The 25,297-nt window shown below is 37.8% G+C and overlaps 1 protein-coding gene and 1 pseudogene across 6 annotated transcripts; both read left to right on the forward strand.

Moving 5' to 3' along the window:
• The first annotated feature begins 34 nt into the window (after nucleotides 1–34).
• Nucleotides 35–571, forward strand: LOC122693773 (annotated as a pseudogene).
• Nucleotides 572–8,788: 8,217 nt separating this feature from the next.
• On the forward strand, nucleotides 8,789–25,297 carry ZNF214 (zinc finger protein 214). Of its 6 annotated transcripts, XM_043904238.1 has the most exons (7): nucleotides 8,789–9,027; nucleotides 9,376–9,434; nucleotides 9,741–9,894; nucleotides 10,065–10,153; nucleotides 15,397–15,444; nucleotides 21,980–22,140; nucleotides 23,270–25,297. In XM_043904238.1, the coding sequence occupies exons 6-7, from the start codon at nucleotides 22,014–22,016 to the stop codon at nucleotides 24,958–24,960; spliced, it is 1,818 nt and encodes a 605-aa protein (XP_043760173.1). In that variant the 5' UTR covers nucleotides 8,789–9,027; nucleotides 9,376–9,434; nucleotides 9,741–9,894; nucleotides 10,065–10,153; nucleotides 15,397–15,444; nucleotides 21,980–22,013; the 3' UTR covers nucleotides 24,961–25,297. The 6 variants fall into 6 exon arrangements, with proteins under 6 accessions (XP_043760173.1, XP_043760168.1, XP_043760160.1 ...); XM_043904233.1 differs by lacking the exon at nucleotides 15,397–15,444; XM_043904225.1 differs by lacking the exon at nucleotides 9,741–9,894.

A 25,297-nucleotide genomic window follows, 5' to 3' on the forward strand; every position in this document is an offset into this window, starting at 1 on the left:
AAAATGATGGTACCTGAGTGGTCAAACTGCGCAAATGCTTAGGTATTATCGTACTGAAGAGGTGCCTGGAAAGCTGCTGAGTCACGGCAGAAAACCCTTCAGTAAGCCTGTGAGAAAGCAGGGCACTAGCATCACTCCAGGGGCCATAAGACCATCCTCACGGGGCGCCACAGAGGCAAGAGGGTCACTTTCCTGAAGCAAGCCGAGCAGTAAGTAGCTTGTTACTTGTGACTGGGCCTCTGTCCCTCAGTCAAGTTCCTCTGCATAGAACACACCAGAAATTTGTCATTACCACCCTCTCTAATATTGATATCAGTGGAGTGAAAAATCCCAGAACATCTCACTGATGCTTACTTCAAGAAGAAGCTGTGTAAGCCTAGGCAACAGGAAGGTGAGACCTCTGACCCACAGAGAGAGAAAAATAAGACTACAGAGCAGCACAAGGCTGATCAGAAAGGGTGTGGACTCACAAATTCTGCAAAGGATCAAAGCTGTTCCTCAGCTCCAGGGCTACCCTGACTCTGTGTTTGCTCTCACAAATGGAATTTATCCTCACCAAGTAGTGTTCTGAACTTCTTACAAAGACCCTTATTAAGTAACTTGTACTCCCCCCCCAAAAAAAAAATCCACAAAAATTTAAAAAAAAAAGGAAAGACTGAGAAACTGTTACAGACCAGAGAAGACTAAGGAGACAAGATGCCTAAAGGCAATATGGTGTCTTGGAAAGGATTCAAGAGCAGAAAGAGTACCAGGAAAAATAAAGTGAAATCTGAACTAAGTGTGAATTAATAGTTTCAGTTCATATCTTTGCTGTTACAAATATACTATGGTAATACAGGATGTTAAAAATAGGGGAAATGGGGTGATGGGTGCACGAAAACTCTTTCTGTAAATCTAAAACTATTCTAAAACAAAATGGTTATTTTTAGTTGGATTTATGTATACCCTACGGCTTAGCAATTACAGTCCTCAGAATATACCTAACAGAAATGTGTGTGTGCAAGTATATGCCAAGAGACATTCAAAAATAGCCACATCAGCATTGTTTGCCAATTCTTAAGCACTGGAAAAGATCCAGAGTATCTTTTAACCTTCCTTTAAACATATAAGAAGAACCAATAAATAAACTGCAATAAATTCATACAACAAAATCCTAGACAGCAATGAAAATATATGACCTGTAGCTACATGCCATTAGGATGAATCACACAAACATAACCCATGAAAGAAGTCAAATCCCCAAAGATTATATACCATATAATTCAATTTATAAAAAATATCATAACTAAAAAAGTAAAAAAAAAAACTAAACGGGTATACTGTTTACAGATACATGTATAAGTGTTAAAGCCACATTTAAAAAATGGGCTAGTGGTAAGGAAGTAGCTACCCCGTAAAAACTGATTTATTGTTACCTCTGCAGGGAGGGAGGAATTTGTAATCAGCAAAGATCCCCTGGGCTCTTGGACACTCTATAGTAATGGTAATAAGTTAATATAGTATAGTATAGTAATAGTAATGTTCTATTCCTTAATCTGGTGATGGCTTACATGGGTAATCATTCAGTTATCACTCACTAAATGCACATTTATGTTGAATACTGTCTTCTATATGAGTTATAGTCTCCTCTAAAATAGTGATTTTAGTTCTTATGACCAGAAAGAAGACAAATATATTTGAAAAGAATTGAAATAAAATTATTGCAAATAACTGCTTCAGACAGAGGGGAAAATGGATAATAAATATTTCAGAAAATTGTCAAACTTAAGCAGATACCAAACTAATACAAACCAGGTGATACCACTACATACTTATTAAAATGGCAAATATAAAATGTAAAAACAACACCGAATTGACAATGAGAACGGGATGGAACATTGTTAGTGTAAATGTTATTTGCTACACTCTTGTAAAGCCGCATGTTTAACAACTATGCAGAACTTCAAAAACATGCATGACTTTTCAATCAGTAACCTTTCTCTGGGAAATTAACCAATGAGAAGAACTACAAATACAGAAAAGAAGGTTTTGGGCATAACAGAATAATTTTCTGTGCATTTTTCTGTGCAATTTCTGTGCAATTTTCTGTTGCATTCTGTGCAACATAAATAATTGTCAACTAATTAAAATTTAAAGATGATTAATGAAATGAATGCATAAAAAATGAAACACCTTTTCAGCTATGAAAGTGATCTCTTCATACAGCAATATGCAACACGTGCATGGTTAAAAGCAAATGGTAGGAGTATAAAGATTACAACCAAAGAACTGAAACCCCTGCATTTAAAAAAAAACCAAATACACCAAAGTATCAACCACGGCTGTGTTTTAGGCTTAAGACAATTTGTGACAACTTTCTTTAATCCGATTATATTACTTCAATAAGTGAAAAAAAAAAAAAAAGGTGAGAGGAAATATCAATTTGTCAAATGCTAAAAAAGACAAAGAAATGAATACCTGTACTTGAATTTGGCGAGTGGGAGTTCAAGGAAAACCTCTGTGAAGAAAGCAATTTTAGGTCTCCGCTGGGGGAGGAGTGCGAGTGATAACGTCTCAGTACTATGGGGGTAGCGGGTGACTGATGCAGTGAGCAAATACGCGCTGTTCTTTTTAGAACTTTGCTACTTACGGGGGGAAAAGAACTTCAGCGAGGAGCCCAGAGACTGCAGAGCTGACAGTTTTGTCTTCAGTGCGGTGAGAGCGGGTCGGGGGAGGCTGCACGGGGTGGAGGAATAAAGGCGGAGCCCAGGTGGAGGGAAAAATCTGGGATTAAAGGATAAACACCTGCGGGGGCAGAGAGGCGAGAGGAGTGCCTGAATCCATTAGGATGCACGAAAGCGGGGAAAACCATACCACCTGACTTCAGGAGCGTTAAGAAGCGGGCGTTGCACTCGAGTTAAAGGCCACACTACGTCTTCGACCGAACTGGACTCCTTACCCACGTGCGCGCCCGGTCCCGGGCTCCCCGCCTCCCCAGGTGCGGCGGACTGGAACCTGGGAAGTGGCCTCTCCCGCCGGGTCGTCCGTCTCCCGCGCCCTCCAGCCGGCTGCGTTCTCCACCCTGGGGGTCCTAGCAGCTCCCCTCCTGGGCCTCGGGCTGGGGCCGGCCTGCCCTTCCTTGTCTTCCGCACAGAATGCGGGTTCTGGCAAGACTCTCACGGATGTAACTTTGTATTTTAGAGCGGGCAAAACACACGCAGAGAAGAGGAGGATCATTCTATAACCTTGCGTCACACGGCGGATATTGGAGGCGAAGATTCAATTCCAGCGCTGAAAACCGCGAACCAAAGAGAGAAAGGAAAAAGAGAACGAGTACCCTCTAATGCGAAAGGGAAACTCATTCTTAGATCCTTACACTAAAACTCCCTCCGGAGCTGCGAGTGTTGCAAAAGCGCCCGAAGGGCAGCGTGGACCGCCCGGGGCGGCTGGACCCTCGAGGCCGGCCCAGAGAGTCTTCGCATTAGTTCGCTGAGCAAGGGGCTGCTCGCATCCTCCCGCTCCCCGCCTGAGTCTCCGAACAGCTTCACCACACACTGCTGCTAGGAAAAGAGACATTGTTCATTATAGGATCCTCTGTGTGCAGCACACCTTGGAATACACAGCCTCCTTTCCTTCCAGATAGTCAATAACCTGGGGAAGAGAGAGTCTGGGAGTTGGGCCCTAGTTCATCTGACCTTTCCTAGACTGGCGGATTCCTAATAAACCACGTCCCTTTATTCATCCATCCAATAATTCATGTAATTTTTGAGCATCTGTTTCCTGCCTCATAGTTTTCTTGTCCTTCTCTTGAGGGGAATAAAATATCCAAATTTTGCTCCCATCCCCCTGACTCCCACCCCTCCCATGGAGCTTAGTCTATTGAAGAAGTAGAGATATATCAGGATTGTAATATATCATATGTAGTCTTTGCTAAGGAGAAAAACAGTGAGGTAAGGGACCTAGTGCTGGTGGGGGTGGATAGTGAGGGTCCTATTTCTCTTAGGGTAGAAAGGGAAGACACTCTACTAAGGTAACGTTTGCAGAGAGGGCATGGGCCATGCAGATAAGATATGCTGGTGATGGAGCAGCTAGGGAGCCCCTCCAGCAAGAGCCTGGCTGATAGATACGAGGAACATTTGAGTTAAATCAAACATCATGGTCACCATGACTCCATGTTGATATATAGATAGTGCAATTTCATCCAAATCCCACATGACTAGAACTGCTCTTGTATGAATATGGCCTTGGTCCTTCAAAGTTGACTTCCACCCTAATAAATCTAGCAGCTTCAGGAATTAGAATCGTCTAATTCTTGGATCAAAAGGGCAAATGTGTGTTCCTTTAGGATGGCTTCCTTTTTCTCAGGATTAACTATTCTAAAGACCTTTTCTGGTTGACACAGCAGCAAGATTTGGGAGATTCTAGAATTGTCCATAACCTCATTTAAGGTAGTATTTCTCCAGCTGGAATCTACATGGAGAGTTTTAAACCTTATTGGCAAAGTAGGAGCCAGCATTCATTGTCATTAAGTAAATATACACTCTAGGCAATTGATACTAAGGGTTCAGCCATGCTGGTTAGCAAGACGGATCCAACAAACTCAATCACATTCAGAAATTAGAGTCCTAGATTGTAAAGATTCATATAAAAATTAATTCAAAAGGATAACCAATAGTGTGAGGGTGAGAGAAAACAAAGTACACTCTCTTGGTTTGACTCCAGCTTACTATATGTATTGGCTATATAAAAGTTATCCAAGTAATGTGCTAAATATTATATTCGCAAGTCCATACATCTTAAGAGAAGCTATGTATGTTAGAAGTTTTGGTTCTGAAACCATTTCTAACATGCTCATAAAATGAAATAGAATATTTATTTCATGAAAAATTTAAAAAGGAAATTGTTGAAGAAACAAAGTTTTAGAAACTGAGGGTCCCAGAACTGTACATTAGTAAAAATGAATTAGACATCTGCATTTTTACTTAATTTACAAATATCTGGCCATATTTGATTTTACATATATGCACAAGCTTTATGCCTGGCTGTAGGTGAGTGATCACACCATTGCAATTATCTGGGTCATGAAGATCTTTTTTGTATAGTTCTTCTGTGTATTCTTGCCACCTCTTCTTAATATCTTCTGCTTCTGTTAGGTCCATACCATTTCTGTCCTTTATTGTGCCCATCTTTGCATGAAATGTTCCGTTGGTATCTCTTAACTTTCTTGAAGAAATCACTAGCCTTTCCCATTCTGTTGTTTTCCTCTATTTCTTTGCATTGATTGCTGAGGAAGGCTTTCTTATTTCTCCTTGATATTCTCTGGAACTCTGCATTCAAATGGGTATATCTTTAGTTTTCTCCTTTGCTTTTCTCTTCTCTTCTTTTCTCAGCTATTTGTAAGACCTCCTCAGACAAACATTTTGCCTTTTTGCATTTCTTTTTCTTGGGCATGGTTTTGATCACAGCCTCCTGTACAATATCACAAACCTCCATCCATAGTTCTTCAGACACTCTATCAGATCTAATCCCTTGAACCTATTTGTCACTTCCACTGTATAATCGTAAGGGATTTGATTTAGGTCATATCTGAAGGTCTAGTGGTTTTCCCTACTTTCTTCAATTTAAGTCTGAATTTGGCAATAAGGAGTTCATAATCTAAGCCACAGTCAGCTCCCAGTTTTGTTTTTGCTGACTGTATAGAGCTTCTCCATCTTTGACTGCAAAGAGTATAATCAATCAGATTTCGGTGTTGACCATCTGGTGATGTCCACGTGTAGAGTCTTCTCTTGTGTTGTTGGAAGAGGGTGTTTGCTATGACCAGTGCATTCTCTTGGCAAAACTCTTAGCCTTTGCCCTGCTTCATTCTGTACTCCAAGGCCAAATTTTCCTGTTATTCCAGGTATTTCTTGACTTCCTACTTTTGCATTCCAGTCCCCTATAATGAAAAGGACATCTTTTTTGGGTGTTAGTTCTAGAAGTTCTTGTAGGTATTTATAGAACTGTTCAACTTCAGCTCTTCAGCATTACTGGCTGGGACATAGACTTGGATTACTGTGATACTGAATGGTTTGCCTTGGAAAAGAACAGATATCATTCTGCCATTTTTGAGATTGCATCCAAGTACTGCATTTCAGATTCTTTTTTTTTTTTTTTTTACTATGATGGCTACTCCATTTCTTCTAAGGGATTCTTGCCCACAGTAATTTGGAAAACTCAGCAGTGGCCACAGGACTGGAAAAGGTCAATTTTCATTCCAATCCCAAAGAAAGGCAATGTCAAAGAATGCACAATTGCACTCATCTCACACACTAGCAAAGTAATGCTCAAAATTCTCCAAGCCAGACTTCAACAATATGTGAACTGTGAACTTCCAGATGGTCAAGCTGGATTTGGAAAAGGCAGAGGAACCAGAGATCAAATTGCCAATGTCTGCTGGATCCTCGAAAAAGCAAGAGAGTTCCAGAAAAACATCTACTTCTGCTTTATTGATTATGCCAAAGCCTTTGACTGTGTGGATCACAACAAACCGCGGAAAATTTGTCAAGAGATGGGAATACCAGACCACCTGACCAGCCTCCTGAGAAATCTGTATGCAGGTCAAGTAGCAACAGTTCAAACTGGACATGGAACAACAGACTGGTTCCAAATTGGGAAAGGAGTATGTCAAGGCTGTATATTGTCACCCTGCTTATTTAACTTCTATGCAGAGTACATCATGAGAAATGCTGGACTGGATGAAGCACAAGCTGGAATCAAGATTGCCACAAGAAATATCAATAACCTCAGATATGCAGATAACACCACCATTATGGCAGGAAGTGAAGAAGAACTAAAGAGGCTTTTGATGAAAGTGAGAGAGGAGCGTGAAAAAGTTGGCTTAAAACTCAACATTCAATAAAAACTAAGATCATGGCATCCAGTTCCATCACTTCATGGCAAATAAATGGGGAAACAATGGAAACAGCAAGATACTTTATTTTTTGGGGCTCCAAAATCACTGCAGATGGTGACTGCAGCCATGAAATTAAAAGACACTTGCTCCTTGGAAGAAAAGTTATGACCAACCTAGACAGCATATTAAAAAGCAGATACATTACTTTGCCAACAAAAGTCCGTCTAGTCAAAGCTATGGTTTTTCCAGTAGTCATGTATGGATGTGAGAGTTGGACTACAATGAAAGCTGAGCACCAAGGAATTGATACTTTTGACCTGTGGTGTTGGAGAAGACTCTTTTTTTTTTAAGTTATTAATTTATTTTAATTGGAGGCTAATTACTTTACAATATTATAGTGATTTTAGCCATACACTGACACGAATCAGCCACAGGTGTACATGTGTCCCCCATCCTGAACCCCCCTCCCACCTCCGTCCCTATCCCATTCCTCAGGGTCATCCCAGAACACTGGCACTGAGCATCCTGACTCATGCATTGATCATGGATTGGTGATCTATTTCACATATGGTAATAAACGTGTTTCAGTGCTATTCTCTCAAATCATCCCACCCTCGCCTTCGTCCATAGAGTCCAATAGTCTGTTCTTTGTATCTGTGTCTCTTTTGCTGTCTTGCATATAGGGTCATCATTACCATCTTTCTAAATTCCATATATATGCATTAATATACTGTATTGGTGTTTTTCTTTCTGACTTACTTCACTCTGTATGATAGGCTCCAGTTTCATCCACCTCATTAGAACTGATTCAAATGCATTCTTTTTAATAGCTGAATAATATTCCACTGTGTATATGTACCACAGCTTTCTTATCCATTCATCTGCCAATAGGTTGCTTCCATTTCTTAGCTATTGTAAACAGTGCTGCAGTGAACATTGGGGTACACCTGTCTCTTTCAATTCTGGTTTCCTCGGTGTGTATGCCCAGCAGGGGGATTGCTGGGGCCTATGGCAGTTCTATTTCCAGTTTTTAAAGGAATCTCGACACTGTTGGAGAAGACTCTTGAGAGTCTTGGATGCAAGGAGATCAAACCAGTCAATCCTAAAGGAAATCAGTCCTGAATATTCATTGGAAGGACTGATGCTGAAGCTGAAATTACAATACTTTGGCCACCTGACGCAAAAAACTGACTCACTGGACAAGACCATGATGCTGAGAAAGATTGAAGGCAGGAGGGAAAACGGAGGACAGAGGATGATATGGTTGAATGGATGGCATCACCGAGTCGAAGGACATGAGTCTGAACAGGTTCCAGGAGTTGGTGATGGACAGGGAAGCCTGGCGTGCTGGAGTCCATGGGGTCGGAAAGAATCGGACACGACTGAGGGACTAAAATGACTGAATCCAGGTGAGAGAACACGATGAATCCAGAGAAGCCTAAGACAGCAGGAAGAGAAGAGGGAGAAAAGCCCAACCCGACCAACGAGTTAACAGGAAAGAAGCGGGTCCCGGCAACCACAAACCGAAAATTGAAAAGCCCTCTTCGCGGCTCTGTGATTCGAATTTGGGGAGGATGCTACAGCCAGAGCTAGTGGGGTGCCCATTTCGCTGAATGCGCGGACAGCAAGCGCTACCACCCCCTCGCCCTCCAGGGTGACTGTTTCCCAGAATCCCCAGCCCAGCACCCTTCCCAAGGGTCCTAAAAAAACCTAGAATTGTCCATTAACGTTAGTAATATCTTAGATGGCTCAAGCGCATCCTCGGTTCAAAGTTCATTCAGTAGTGCTCGGTCCTCCCGCCCTAGAACACTGGTGGTTTAAGACCAGGCCTCCCCCCACCCCCGATCTTTCTGGCCAATCAGGAGCCACGTCCTCCGGCGCGCTCCTTTCCTGCCCCGCCCCCTCCCGTCTCCATGGGAACGCTCTGAGTGTCCTGTCCGAGGCCTGAGGCTTTGGTTTTGGTCAAGCAGGGTGGCAGACGTTGTTTGGACGGAGTGTTTGAGTTGGTCCCTGTTCCTCTCCAGAGGCTCCGTAAGTGACGCGGACTCTCGGGAGCACCAAACCAGAAGCAGACAAGGACGAGAAGAGCTGTGGCAGAAGAGAGGGCCAGGTGTCGAGAAGCCGCTCAGGCTTAGAAATCTCGGACTCCAGTGTAGGTGAGTCCTTCCCAACCGCCTTCCCCACGTTAAAACTGAAGGGGACGGAAAGAGGAGGCAGAGGCGACTTGGATCCTCGGGCCGCGGTGCTCGGGGCTGGGAGGTGCTGGGACGGAGGTCTGGATGCGGAACAGAGGCCGCCTGTGTCTCCGCCGCAGGAGCAGAGGCCCTATGGATCCTGCTCTGAGAGAACAGTTTTGTACGTCTGAACCCGGAGCTTCAGATATACAAACTCTGGCGGCCCTTGGTGTGTAGGGGGCAGTGCAAACCTGTCCTGCTCCTGGAACACCATGAATCCGTTTTCTTTCTAGAGAAAGAGGGCTCTTAATTGTTTATCATTTTCTCCAGGGACCTGTGATCAGCAAGGGAGGACCAGAGTGGCAAAGACTAATGCCCCCATTTTACAGGTGAGGAAAGTGAGGTCCTAGGAGGTCTAGAAGTTTGGTCTTTTTCAGAGTTCTACAAGTGGTTGGTGGGATTATGATCACGTCGTGGAAACCCTAGATCTGGGATCTTCTGCTAAGATTCTGTACTCTGATCTAATAATAAATCCAGTATTTATGTTGTAAGAAGTGGGGTGGGAGAGGGTGATGGAATTAACCTTTCTACTTTACTGACTGAACAAAATTTAAAAAATGCTTTTAGAAAGAAGCTTTTTAAGTGTGTTGCTGTTATTCCAGTTGTTTTTATTTTTCTTGTTAATTATAAACTAGGAAAATTTTGATGCTCAGAGAGGTTAAATTACATGGAAAGCATCTGTATTCCTGGAGAGACTAAACTTTGAGATCAAGTTCTATGTTTCCATGCCCGGGCTAGAACTGTACTTTTTCTAGATGTTCAGAAATGAGGTCCTGAGTGCAAATTCATGTAAGTCTCCTTTCTGGTCTTTGAAAGGGCACAGAAATGTTCTTGGGCTCTTTCTGACATCTTTCTGGGAGTTTTGGGGGTCACACTCAAATCTTAGTGCATGGGGATTGTAGTGAGTTTGGGAATTTCAAGTCATGCCAGTCTTTCATTCCTCCTCTCTTCTCTCTCAGCTCAGCCTTCTCAACACTCCACCCTTCCCTAAAAAAGGAGCACAAAGGAGGAAAGAATGGTCACTCTTTCCCTCACAGTCTGATCCTGGGTGAGTAGGATTGTCTTCTCTTATTTATAAAACGCCCCTGACTTCTTCATGGATAGCAGGAGTAGTAGAAGTGGCAACAGGGATGGATGGACCAGACTGAATAGAACAAGTTCCTCATTTGCCTGGGAAGCTTTCAAGCCTCCTATGCAGCAAGCCCCTGCCTCCCACCCAGGGTCTTTTCTTGACATTTACTCATTCAGCCAGCCAGTCATTCAAGTCTACTATATAATTCATACTGTCTTTGATACCCTGAGATAAATGTCAGAATGTATTTCCTTAACCTTGGGCAAATAAATCACATGAGGTTAACAAGAATTTCTAAAGTTACCATATGTTAAACAGTGCTGGAATGAGTGGCAATTTTAAGTAAAAGACAGAAGCAGGTACTCAAATTTGAATTATTATTATGAATTGGAAGATATCATTCCAGCAGGAAGACCATCATTTAGTCTCTGGCAGAATATGAGGGGCTTCCCTGGTGGCTCAGCGGTAAAGAATCCACCTGAAATGCAGGAGCTGCAGGAACCGCAGTTTTGATCCCTGGGTCAGGATGATCCCCTGGAGGGGTAAATGGCAAACTTTTCCAGTATTCTTGCCAGGAGAATCCCATGGACAGAGGAGTTTTGCGGGCTCAGTCCATAGGGTCACAAATAGACACAACTGAAGCAACTTAGCACACATGCACATGGAAAGATTAGTACATATACAAAATTTCGAATCATGATAGATAGGCTCCATGAGGGCAGAGAATGTTCCCAGTATCTAGAACAATGCCTGGCATATAGTAAGCACTCAGTGAATAGCTGTTGAATGTGTGAATGGCTGTTATATGTTTCATTTTTTCATTTAACATATGAAGTGGACATTTTTCCAAGTATGTTTTGGTTGCATGAGTTTTAATGGCTATACAATCTTTCATGTATACCATGCTTTATTTAGATTTTCTTTTATTGGGAAAAACTTGAGTATTTCCCAATATTTTGCTATTATAAGCAACTTCTAATAAATATTCTTATAATTTATTAAGTGTATTTCTATTTCCTCAAGATATGTTCCAGGACATAAGATAATAAAGTCAAAGAATACAAACATGTTTTAGGCTTTTGAAAAACTTAAGTTCTTTTTCAGAAATATTGCATAAACTAACTGGTACAACCATATAATGAAAGATCTTGTGTTGCTGAACCTTTACCAGCATTGAATATTATTTTTAAATTTTAGCCTTGAATTGCATCTTTTCAGTCTTTATTAAGATTGATCATTTTAAACATATACTTCATGATCATTTGCATTCCTTCTTTGATAAAACGACTGGACATACATTACCTTTTTTCCAATTTTTTTTCCCATATGATAAAAGGTATACTTTGTATGTAAAATACAGCAACCATTTGTTGTATGCTGTAAGCGTTACTCTAAGTTATCATTTGTCTTTTACTTTTAAGGACTTTGTTTATATAATTTAAATTTGCATAAAGTGAATCTTATTTCTTTTTATTTATATGTATAATTTTATGCTTTGAAAGTTCTTCATCCCAAGTCTCATACATAATTACTTTTATTTTCCTCAATTATTCTTATGGTTTCAAGTATTTTTAAAATTTAACTCTTAAACCTATCAGGTATTTATTTTTGTGTGAGAAAAAAATACAAAGAATATATGGAAGCACATATGTGCAATTTAAAATACAGTGATAGCATGGGTACCCACCATATAGACCAGCAAATACTTTTAAAGCCCCCTGATAAGCCCGCAACTTCACTCTTCCTTCTCCTAGAGAGGCAACTGATACCTTAAATGTTGTGTTTGGCATTCCCTAGCTTTTGTGTGTGTGTGTAGTTTTAACTACCTATGTCTGTATCGCTAAACAAAATTGTTTAGTTTTGCCTATTTTTAACATTAAATGGAATCACTGTATATATTTTGTGAATGGCTACTTTAGCATAACGTTAGATTTTTACAGTGCAACCATGTTGATTCATGTAGCTGTAATTTATTTTCACTGTTGTGTACTATTTCACAGTATAAAAAACAGCTTATTTATCCAACATAAATTGTGCCTTCTGGATTATTTCCAGTGTTTTTGCTACTATAGCAGTCATACTCTAAATGGTCTTACACATAGCCTCTGGTATTCATATGTAAGCTTCTTTAGGCTACAAACCTTGTAGTGGAATTTCTGGGATGTTGAACTCCCTTATAATTGCTCATAATTTTCAGTTGATTTTCTTGGACTTCCCAGAAAAAACAAGCACACCCTCTACAGATAATCTGCTTGCACTAGCAAATGCTTTCATATTAATGGCTGTAAAATAGTGAATTTGTTTCCAATTTTAATGGGAATGCCTTTATTGTTTTACCTTTGGATTTGAACTGTTTTTGCATGTCTTTGTTTTGGTAACTTGCTTTGTTTGTAGGTTTAAATGAAGGACCAAGGTTGAACTTTAAGAGATACCTTTTGGGCATTGATTAAAATAATTATATGGCTTTTCTTATTTGACATTATGGCTTATAACTAATAGATTTCCTCTTATGAACTTTCCTTTGCTTTTTTGGAATGAGCCACCATTTCATCATGCTATAATATACTTTCGTATATTTGATCAAATGTTTATTTAAACATTTGCTAGAACTCAACTATAAAACTCTTTGGGCCTGTGATTTTGGGGACGAGAGAAAGAACCTTGGCTGCCATTTCAGTTTCCTTAATACTTACTGGTCTATAATTTTATATTACTCTTAAAATCTATTTTGGCATTTTATATTGGCATTGTGTACTTTACTAGGAATTTGTCCTTTTATATAGATGTTCAAGTGTATTTGCAGACAGTTCATAATGCCCTTGTCTTATTTAAAAACTTATATCTGTGGTTATTTCCTCATTTTGTCTTATATTTTGTCTGTAATCATCTTTTTAAGAAAATCAGACTTGCAGAGATCTGACTTCTTAAGTTTTTAAAAATTTATTTAATTGAAGGATAATTGCTTTACAGAATTTTGTTGTTTCTGTCAAACCTCAGCATGAATCAGCCATAGGTATACATATAGCCCCTCCCTTTTGAACCTCCCCCCATCTCCTCCCCATCCCACCCCTCTAGGTTGATACAGAGGCCCTGTTTGAGTTCCCTGAGCCAGACAGCAAATCCCCTTTGGCTGTCTATTTTACATATGGTGATGTAAGTTTCCATGTTACTCTCTCCATACATCTCACCCTCTCCTCCCCTCCCCATGTCCGTAACAAAGCAAGGCAGCAGTGGAGAAACAGACATAGAGAACTGACTTCTTAAATTTTTAAGAGTATCTTTTGACTTTATGCATTTTCTCACCATCTGTTTATTGCACCTTTGACTCTCAGCTTTATTCTCCATTTCTGAAGTTTGTTTATTTTTTTTAAAGCAGGAGGGTTTCTGCTTTCTAAGTTTCTGAGTTGAATGCTTAGGTTGATTATATGCAGCCATTCTTATTTCCTTTAAGTACTTTTTTATTTGGATCTTGAAAAGTTTGATATGTAATTATTATTATTAAATTCAAATTTTTCTTATCATATTTTCCTTTTAAGTTTAAGGACTATTCTTGGTTTTTTTATTGTTAATAGTTCCTAATTTTATTACATTCTATGTAAACAATGTATTTTGCATTATATTAATCCTTTGGAGTTTATTTAGATTTCTTTAATGGACCACTACATGGCCAATCTTGTAATAGTATTGTAGGTGCATGAAAATGTGTTTTTAGTGTTTCAGAAGTAAAGAGTTCAACACAGATAAAAATAACTAGCTTATTAATTGTACTGTCTAGTCTTTATATTGTTGAGTTTGGTTTTGCTTGATCTATCATTTTCTGAGAGGAGTGCATTAATATCCATAATTACCATCAATGGTGTATATATCTCCTTGAACTTATGATAATTGTTACTTCATACATTTTGAAATTTATTTGTGGATGCAATTTAACTATTTGGTATATTTTCTTACTATTTATTTGAAAGTGAAAGTGAAAATCACTCAGTTGTGTCTGGCTCTTTGTGACCCCATGCACTATACAGTCCATCGAATTCTCAAGGCCAGAATACTGGAGTGGGTAGCTGTTCCCTTCTCCAGGGTTACTAATATATAAAAACCTATATTTTTGTTCCTTATGGTATTTTTGCCATAAAATTTTTTATTGTGATATAGTTTACATATAATATTATATTAGTTTCAGGTATACACATAATGACTCTACATTTGTATATGTTGTAAAATGATCACCACAATGCCTAGTTAACATCTATTACCATACCATACCAACTGTATACCATACAGTTACAAATTTTTTGCTATAAATTTTATCTCAGCTGAAATTAATTATTACAGTTTTCTTTTGGTTCATATTTGTGTGGAATATGTTTTTCCATCCTTTTATTCCCATGTCTTTTCTTTTTAGTGTATCTCTTCTAATCCACATATTGAATTTTATTTTATTTTTTATTTTTTTTTTTTTTTGTATTTCTGTGTCTCTTTTTCTGTTTTGCATATAGGGTTATCATTACCATCTTTCTAAATTCCATATATATGTGTTAGTATGCTGTAATGTTCTTTATCTTTCTGGCTTACTTCACTCTGTATAATGGGCTCCAGTTTCATCCATCTCATTAGGACTGATTCAAATTGAATTTTATTTTTTTAAGCTACAAATCTGTCTTTTAATCTGTGAGATTGAGCTATACTATTATTTTTGCTATCATATGCCTTTCCTCCTTTCTGTTTTCCTTTGAAACACATTGTCTTCTGTTCTTGCTTTATTTTTTATAGATTCTACTATGGTTCTTCTGGTAATTGCCCTAAAAGCCCATGTTGACTTTTATTTACTCCTATTGACTTCTTAAACTTATATCTAAGTCATTTTTCTAAACGACAAGTACTTTGGCACACTCTCATGTCCCTTTTGGAGAAGGAAACGGCAGCCCACTCCAGTGTTTTTGCCTGGAGAATAATCCCATGGACAGAGGAGCCTGGCTGGCTACGTCCATGGGTCGCAAAGAGTCGGACATGACTGAGCGATTAAACCACCACCACCATGTCCCTTTTTTCTTATCTCCCACTCATCAATGCTTGGATCGTCAAGAACTGTAGGGTAGGTGTAGATGTGCTCTCTTTTTCCTTTTTTGTTCTTAGATTTTGTTTTATTGTTTTTACTTGTTTCATGATAACAAACTTTACCAAGGCTTTTGATCCGTCTTTCCTTATTATGTCTCATGCAGCCTTTCTTGGATTTGTTTCTTTTCTTAAATGACTTACTAGAAAAATAGGTAAGTGTATATGTTTAAAGCATATTTAGATTGACTCTTAAAGAATATAAATTATTAATATATGTATGGAATCAAAATCATAGAGGACAAAATGGGAGGAAATGAAAAAATAAAAACTAGAGACAGGAACAGATTTTTTTTTTTAATAAGGATTATAGCAAAAGAATAATAATAAGAATTTTTAAAAATAAGTAAGATTTTAGAAATAAGTCCAAATATATTAGTAATCACAATAAATGAACATGGATAAAACTTACCTATAAAAAAACTGAGTCATAGAGAGTTGATGAAAAACATGATCTTGCTCTGTGCTATTTACTGGAGACCTACCTAAAGTAATGCCATGAAAAAGGCTAGATGTATTAATCATGAACAAAACGTGTAGCTAAGAATGTGTTTCAAATTATATACAGCAAAACCTGACAAAATTATAAGGAATCAAAATTTCAAATACTTGAGAATAATTTTAATATCTTCTTGAAAAGGACCTTTAAAGAAAAATTTAATTATTGGAGAGAGAACTATGTTTATGGATGGGAAGACAAGAGGGCTATCAAGTTTACATATTGTGGGGGAGGTTCATTTATATAGAAAAGAAAAAACTGAGATTTTCAAACATTTTGGAGAAATGGTGAATCTTGGTTGGTCCTGGAAAAGCAACAAAACTGAATCTAGGACACTTGTGCAAGAAAGTAAGGATGTTTTCAAACACTAGAAATGGTCATGTCACAAGAACTTGAGGCCAACCTGAAAGAATTCCCACTAGCCTAAGATAAGGGAGGTTTGAATATCTAGAAGTAAAATGACTGCAATTTAATTGAAACACATCAAATATGTAAAAATCAATGAATTCATAAAAATACTTAAAAGCAAAACAATTCAAATCATACTAGTCACATTTGGTGGTTACTTTGCCCCATCTGCCATCTAATTACTTTGCAAATTGAATTTCTTAAAGGGGGTAGTTTGGGAAATAAATATTTATCCTGACTTTTTTGATTGGACTACATTTCAGGGTAACCAGAAAATTTGTGATGGGGACTTCTTTAGAAGAATTATAGCTTATATGTGTACAAGGGATAGTAGAATTAGGAAACCAATTTACAGTGTTTAATGACATGACATATCTAAGAAATGATCATCATTTACTTCCAAAACTTAAAGTGAAAGATTTATGGGAAACATTAGAATGGAAGGCCGGAAGTTGAAAGCACCAGAACCCACTACTTAGTAAATTTAGCAGCCCTCAAGTATTGTAACAGGAAGTGTACAACAGGTATTCTTTCCAGAAAAAAAAAAAAAAAAAAAAAAGAGCTTTAGTCTTCATAGGCTTCTGGAATAAAATGATCAAGTACCAGAAATGGAATAAAGAACAAGTTAAAACACCACAAGGAAACAATTAGCCGAATTATTGATGTGGATGTTCTATAGAAGTGTGGTCCCTGGAACAGCAGCATTGTCGTCACATGGGAATTTATTACAAATGAATCTTGACTCCTATCTAGGACCTAATAAATCAGAATCTCTGGGGAAGGTGCCCAGGTAACTGTGTTTTAGCAAGTTCTCCAGGTGATTCCGATGCTTAATGAAGTTTGAAAACCATTGTTTTATAGGATAAATGTCTGGGTTTCTTTAACAAATCAATGGTGCAATGAATTTTTTTAAAAAGGTAGGAGGTGACTTACAGAACAAGAGAGATTTAAGAAACACAATAACCAAATACAAATTGACCATTTTTGGATACTGATTTAGACAATTCAACTAACAAATACTTTTACATTAGAAAAATTAAATTTGAAGTGAGTGTTGAATGATATTATGTAATATAATAGTAATCTTGTTAGGCAATTACATTTTTTAAAGTCCCTATCAGTTAGTGAAAGATACATATTGGAATATTCCTGAAATAATTATATGTGAAATGACTTTATATTTGGGATTTTCTTTAAAATACTCCAGTCAATAATAATAACAACAATAATAGTAATGGGGGAAGCAGAGGATTAAAACAAGATTCATAGAATGTTGGTAATTATTGAGTTGGTTATATGGGACCTCATTTTATCGTCCTCTTTATTACTCATGACTGTGAAATTTTTCATACTCAGCTATTACCAGTATAAAGTCTTGGAGAAATTCTGACAAAATTTTAATTCTGGTTGGTGGTACTCAAAGGGCAATCATTTCATTTCTCATTAAATGACTCTAATGTAATCTTTCCCCTTTGACTTTACTTCATGTAATATTAATATTGCAAAGCCTACTTTATTTTGGTCTACAATTTTCTGTTATAGATTATCCTGTCTTTTCATGTTTAATCTTTTAGGATTCAGTAATTTGGAGTGTATCTCTTCTACGCCATATGCCTCTATATTTTAAAACTATTTTAGTATCTTTATGTCTATTAAGAATTTTACTTGCCATCTTAATTTATTCTTTATATAATTCATTTTTTCCTCTATAGACTTCTACCTACTAATTTTGAATGTAGGTATTGAGCTTTTAACTTTTCTAGTGGAGGAGAGTGTTTCAACATATTTTTAAAAGTATTTTCAAGGGAAGTCTTATAGTGTTTTTGGTAAACTGAAATACACATGCCTTGTGGTTCTAATTTCTAGAAATGTATTTTCTAGAGATATTACAAGTGAGTGTTCCATGATATATTTAAGAGAGTTGTTTACTACCATATTATGATAGCCAGAAAAGTGGAAACAATCTCAATGTCCGTTAGTATGGGAACAGTTAAATTTTAGAACATTATAACATGAAATGCTATGCAGCTTTTACAACAATGCATTAATCATCTATTTCTGCATAACAAATTATACATAGCAGCTTTTAAAAATGACAAACATTTATTATCTTACTCAGTTTCTGAGTCAGGAATCTGGGAGTATAGCACTGTGGTTCTGGCTCAGGGTTTCTCATGAGCTTGCATTCAAGCCAACAGCAGGACTACAGTTCATTGGAAGCCTTCACTGGGGCTGGAGGATCCAGTTCTAAGATGGTTCTCACATGGTTGTTGGCAGATGCCTCATTTCTCCCTGAGGACAGAAGGCCTCAGTTCCTTACCACTTGGGCCTCTCCACAGGGCAGTCTAAGTGTTCTCACGGTATTTTAGGTAGCTTCTCCCAGAGTAACTGATCCAAGGAAAAAGCAAGGAGGAAGAAAAGTGAAAGTCGCTCAGTCGTGTCAGACTCTGCGACCCCATGGACTATACAGTCCATGGAATTCTCCAGGCCAGAATACTGGAATGGATAGCCTTTCTCTTCTCCAGGGAATCTTCCCGATCCAGGAATCGACCCGGGGTCTCCTGCATTGTAGGTGGATTCTTTACCAACTCAGCTATCAGGGAAGCACATGGAGGAAGATGTAGTGCCTTTTATGAGCTAGTTTTGAAAGCTGCACACCACAGCTTCCTCTTGTGCATTTTTTTCTATTCATCAGAACTAAGTCCCTAAGACCAGGCCACATTCAAGGAGGTGAGGAATTAGGCTCCACCTTTTGAAGGGAAGCATATCAAATAATGTTTGGACAAAAGCAAATAATTTTGGACATACTTAAAAATCACAACTAACACAGGCCTATATGTACTGAAATGGGAAGTTGTATACTATACATTACCTGAAAAAGCAACCTGCAGAATTATGATGTCTGTTATTAAAACAACATTAGTGGCGTATGTATGAAAATAAGGTCAGAAAGGACACAATGAAAACAATAGTGGTTATTTCTTAAGTTATTTGTGGAGGGTAGACTTAATTTTTACTTATATTACTTTAGCATTGTTACAGTTTTTATGAACTTATTTTCAGTAAAAGATACTAGACTCTTAATCTCTAGTATATTTAAAAAATAAATTCTTAAATCTTTCTTAAAATGAGAATCAAAACCAGTAACAACAGACTGGGTTTTATATATTGCACTTTTTAAAAAGTGAAGGACCAGTGAGTTCATTTATTTTTCATACCAACACCAGTTTGTCAGTTTCTGAGAATCCCAATTTGTATGTGTTAAGCAGACTTACTGTCTTTAAAATTTTTAGCATTTATAAACATTAAAAAAATAAATAGCACTGTATTTTCTCATTGTTGAATTCATATTTGTGATCGTTTCACTTTTTAGACATGGATTTTTATTTAGTTTATTTGGAAAATGGTACCTGGGTGGTATATTTTGAATCCTTGAATATTTCAGTATATCTTCCTTTTGTCCTTCTATATTAACATCATATGGCTGTATGTGGAAATCTTGATTTACCACCCTTCGCAAATTGTTTTTAACTTCTCTCACTTTTGCTTAGGAGGTAAAGCAGCAGTAGGCCTATGTTAAAAAACCACTACTTTGTAACTACAGGACCTTGTAATAGTTACTTAATCTTGCTAAATTTAGATTCCTCTTTCCTTTCAGTTCAGTTCAGTTGAGTCTCTCAGTCATGTCTGACTCTTTGCGACCCCATGAATCACAGCATGCCAGGCCTCCCTGTCCATCACCAACTCCCGGAGTTTACTTAAACTCATGTCCATCGAGTCGGTGATGCCATCCAGCCATCTCATCCTCTGTCGTCCCCTTCTCCTCCTGCCCCCAATACCTCTCAGCATCAGGGTCTTTTGCAATGAGTCAACTCTTCCCATGAGGTGGCCAAAATATTGGAGTTTCAGCTTCAGCATCAGTCCTTCCAATGAACACCCAGGACTGATGATCTTTAGGATGTACTGGTTGGATCTCCTTGCAGCCCAACGGACTCTCAAGAGTCTTCTCCAACACCACAGTTCAAAAGCATCAATTTTTCCTTTAGTGTTGATAATAATATCTTACTGGATTGTTGTGACAATAAATGAGATAACATAGCCTATTTCACATAAGTGCCCCTAACTGCTAGATAATATTTAGCTGCTCCTATGATTATAGTTTTATGATGATGATAGTTTAGTTTTCTTCCATTTTATTGTAATCTCCTTAAAAGTATCTATTTCTTTTATTCTTAATATTTATTGAACATTTTAAATTGAACTTTACAATTAAGAATGTGTCATTAAATAAAATGAATTTGTTATACAACCAACTTATTATGTTATACTAAAATAATTATTTTTAGACAGAATACATGCACTTATCCCTTCAACTTTCTAGAACTGCATAATAATAAAACAAACCAAGAAATTTATGAACTTACAATAATGAAACTGAAGAGCCATCAGCAAATGAGAAATTTCAACAAAAACCTGTATGGCAACAGTAGGAATAGTGATAAAAGCCATTTAGGGCTAAAGATATTACATCCCAGAATACCCAGCAGAGTAATACAGACAAGAAAGGAACTGATGAGCCCTGTGAACTTTGGAGAAGCTCAAATCCATACACCATTTGGGGCAGAAGGCCAGCCATTAAAGACCACCCTAAAATATTTCCAGAGAGGAAAGAAAAAGTTGCCTACAAAATAATTACAGTTTATTTATTTATTTTTAATCAGTCTTGGCAACACTAAAAGCTTATAAAACAGTGAAACAGTTTTAAGGAAAAATATTTTCACTCTAGAATTCTACACCCAGCCACTTGTGAGGGACAGAAAGACTTAAGGTATACAGTGATTCAAATGATTCTTGGGAATCTTTCCTAGTAACTATGTTTGGAGATTCTCCTTTGAAGAAAACCTCACCTGTTTCTCACCTTTGCTTTTTTCAGTGGCTAAAAAGTGTAATGTTCACAGGCTTGATCGAACTCATGTTGTTAATGTGCCTCCCAATTAATGGAGTAAATCACAAAAGAGGAAGAATCATGTGATTTTGAAAATGGAGCACTAAAGAGTAGCAGGCCCTGATGGCAGCAGGAAGATAGACTTTCCAAACCAAAAGGGGTGGGCAGGGGAATGAGACACTTGATAAAACAGATTATATAAAGCCTTTTAAACAAATCAAGAATTTGAGGACAGTAAGTTTATCAAGTAAAAATTAAACAGGTAATCCCCCCTGAGAAGTGTATAATCATATTCAAAATTATACAAGTGCTGCTTATTGATTTAAACAGAAAATTAGCAATAATGCTATAGGAGGATGAAAAGTAGAGGTAGGAAGTAAATAGATAATGTCTAAAATGACCAATCATGAAGCAATAATACAAGCAACATGAAGCGATATTATTATAGTTGGCAAACAGTTCTTGTTCAAAGTGTGTAGACCTGGATCCTAGCTGCAATACCTCCAGGTTCATGATCTTGGGAATTAATCTTTTTCAACCATTATTTAGTAATGTGTAAATGGGGATAATAATAGTATCTGCAACACAGGATCACTATGAGGATTACTTGAGATATATGTGAAGTACTTACCTGGCCCAGTGGTTAGCAGACAAATGGTATATAAATATTTCTTATGATGGTGATGATATTCAGTGATTGTATACATTATTTAACCAGTTGACCTATATTATGTCTCTTCTTACTTTTCTTGTCTTTCTTCATTATTAGAGTTATTTCTTTTTGGTTTACCACCTATGTTACATGCTGAATGTCTTTTTTTGTTGTCCATCTTCTTAGATTGCTTCTTCCTAGAAAGCTAATCTTCGACCAGATGGCAGTAACATTTGAAGATGTGACTGTTATTTTTACTTGGGAGGAGTGGAAATTCTTGGATTCTTCTCAGAAAAAGCTCTACAGAGAGGTCATGTGGGAGAATTACACAAATGTCATGTTAGTAGGTAAAGTTATCCCAACTCTTAGGGAATAAGGTTAGTTTCTTCTGGGACCTGTTTTGTTGAGTATTTTGGTTCTTTATCTGATTGCTGTATTGAGGTAAAAGAGATTCTCAAAAATGGGTCTTAAATCACATGAAAGACAACAGATAAAGAAAACAAGGTATCTTCCAAAACATTTTGGCTATGTAATTAATAGGTGTTTGTGATTATTATTATTATTTGTGACTATTTTCTGGATTACACATAAAGCACAGATTTCCACCTATAATTTTGTGCAGTCCTAAATTTGTTCTCATTTCATGTTCTATTTGTAGAAGTTAGCTTTTGCTATATATAACAAACTACCCTAAACTTAGTAACTTAAAACTTTGTTATGTTTCATGATTCCAATTGATTACATGGATCTTCTATCAGGAGTGACTTGATTGGGGCTAGATGATCTAAAGATAAAACTGGATAGCCTGACTCACATGTCTGGCAGTTGGTCAGTATCAATGTTATAATGGCCATGAGTTGACCATATGTCTTTCCTCAAGGAGGCCAGCCCAGGCTCATTTATGTGATGGTGATCACAGGACTATCGAAACCAGCAAAAGAGACCAACCCCAACGTACAAGTACTTTTCAGATTTCTGTTTGTCTCACTTTTGTCCCAGTGGCCAAAGCAAATTATAGAATCAGTGTGTAAGAGGAACACCCAAAGATGTAAATAAGCAGAGTTTTTTTTTTTTTAAACACAATCTACTACACTATTTTAGAACAAAAAATAGAAAGAGGTATTTTATTTCTTATAATAATTTCCCAAATAGAGTAATCTAATTAAATCTCAGTCTTTAAGACGATTTCCATGAAGCCAATCACTTTCTCTTTTATTTCTAACAGTACTTAGTAAGTATATTTACCAAGGTAATTGGTATATTTATTGAATGAATGAGTGAAATGAATACATCTACGAATGAATAAATGAATGAATTTCTCACCCAAATATGGAGCAGCCTAAGTCATAATCCTTCTTTCTCACTTGTGCCCACACATATATTCCTATAATTCTGGAGATTGTTGACTGTGATACTTGGAAATTTTTAAATAGCTGGATTATCTGCTTACCACTGGATTATCTGCTTATATTTTAGGAAATTGGAAAGAGAGCTGCAAACCCCAGGAAGAAAGATTCAGATATTTAGAACATGAAAATCTTTCCTGCTGGCAGGGCTGGAAGACTGCCAGCACTCAGATATATGAGAATAAAAACTATGGGGAAATGGTTCAAGGTATAGATTTCAAAGACCTAAAGCAGCAACACCTTTCTCACTATCAAGAATGGTCAACACTCCCCACACAAGTAGCAGGGTATGGGAACTATGAACTGACTTTTGAAAGCAAAAGTCCCAGGAACTTAAAGTATACCAAGTATATACCTTGTCAGTCCTTAGAAAGGAAACACTCTGAAGATGATGGTAGAAAAATCTATGTGAGTGATTCATGTGGTTTTCAAGGATGCAGATACCATGTTGGCATATCCAGGAAAAATCTCTCTATGGAAAAAGAACAGAAGCTCATATGTCAGCATTCTATCCCAGGACAGGAAGCCTTTCCAGAGTACATTGGGCAGATATGCCAAAACGACCTGCTAAAAGGCTCTATGGAAGAGAAATACTGTGGATGTAAAAAATGTAAAGAAATTTATTACTGGAACTCACAGCGTATTCTCCACAAGAGAAATCATTTTGGAGAAAAGTTCTATCCATGCTCCATCAGCCCCACATGCTTCCCTCAGAGATCAGACCTATACAGACATCTAAGAATCCACATAGGTAAGCAGCTGTACAGATGTGACGAAGTTGCCAGTAACCTTAGTCAGAGCTTCGGTGTTCACTTTCCTCAGAGAGCCCACCCAGGGGAGGTACCTTATATATGTAACGTGTGTAGTAATAGCTTCAGTCAGATCCCCAGGCTTCACCATCATCAAAGAGTCCACCTGGAAGAGAAACTCTATAAATTGCAGTGTGATAAGGACCTCGGTAGAAATTCATTGCTTCACATTCACCAGAGACTTCATATAGGAGAGAAGCCTTTTAAGTGTGATCAGTGTGGTAAGAGGTTTAGTCGGAGTTCAGTACTTCATGTTCATCAGAGAGTCCACACCGGAGAGAAACCATATAAGTGTGATGAATGTGGTAAAGGCTTCAGTCAGAGCTCAAATCTTCGAATTCATCAGTTAGTCCACACAGGAGAAAAGTCCTATAAATGTGGTGACTGTGGTAAGGGCTTTACCCAGCGCTCAAATCTTCAAATCCATCAGAGAGTGCATACAGGAGAGAAGCCATACAAATGTGACAACTGTGGGAAGGACTTTAGTCACAGCTCAGATCTTCGCATTCATCAGAGGGTCCATACAGGGGAGAAACCCTATATTTGTCATGAATGTGGGAAGGGCTTCAGCAAGAGTTCAAAACTTCACACTCATCAAAGAGTGCATACTGGAGAGAAACCCTATAAATGTGAACAGTGTGGTAAAGGTTTCAGTCAGCGTTCACATCTTCTCATTCATCAGAGAGTCCATACAGGAGAAAAACCCTATAAATGTGATGACTGTGGAAAGGGCTTTAGTCACAGCTCAAATCTTCATATTCACCAGAGGATCCACACAGGAGAGAAGCCTTATCAATGTGCTAAGTGTGGTAAGGGTTTCAGCCACAGCTCAGCTCTTCGAATTCATCAGAGAGTCCACACGGGAGAGAAAACTTATAAATGCCATGAGTATTACACGGGATTCAATCAGAATCCACATCTTTACAATAACTGCAGAAGAGAAACCTTGTAATTCCGTTCATTTTGTTGTAACAGCTTTAATCAAAGCTTCAATTTAAGCCTAGTAAATGCTGCTAGAAAAAAATGCTATAAATAACCCAAATAATCCCAAGCAACATTTAAAATTTCTTCTAATTCCTACTAAGAATCATTTGCTTTAAGAAGAGACGCTTAGGACAGTATTTTAAAGTATTTTCTTTTTCTACCATATACATTAGGTATAGTAGTGTTGTGTGTTAGTTGCTCAGTTGAGTCCGACTCTGCAACCCCATGGACTGTAGCCTGCCAGGCTCCACTGTGCATGGAATTCTCCTGTCAAGAATACTAGAGTGGGTAGCTATTCCCTTCTC

The sequence above is a fragment of the Cervus elaphus genome, chromosome 1 (assembly GCF_910594005.1).
Source record: "Cervus elaphus chromosome 1, mCerEla1.1, whole genome shotgun sequence".
Lineage (NCBI taxonomy): Eukaryota > Metazoa > Chordata > Mammalia > Artiodactyla > Cervidae > Cervus > Cervus elaphus.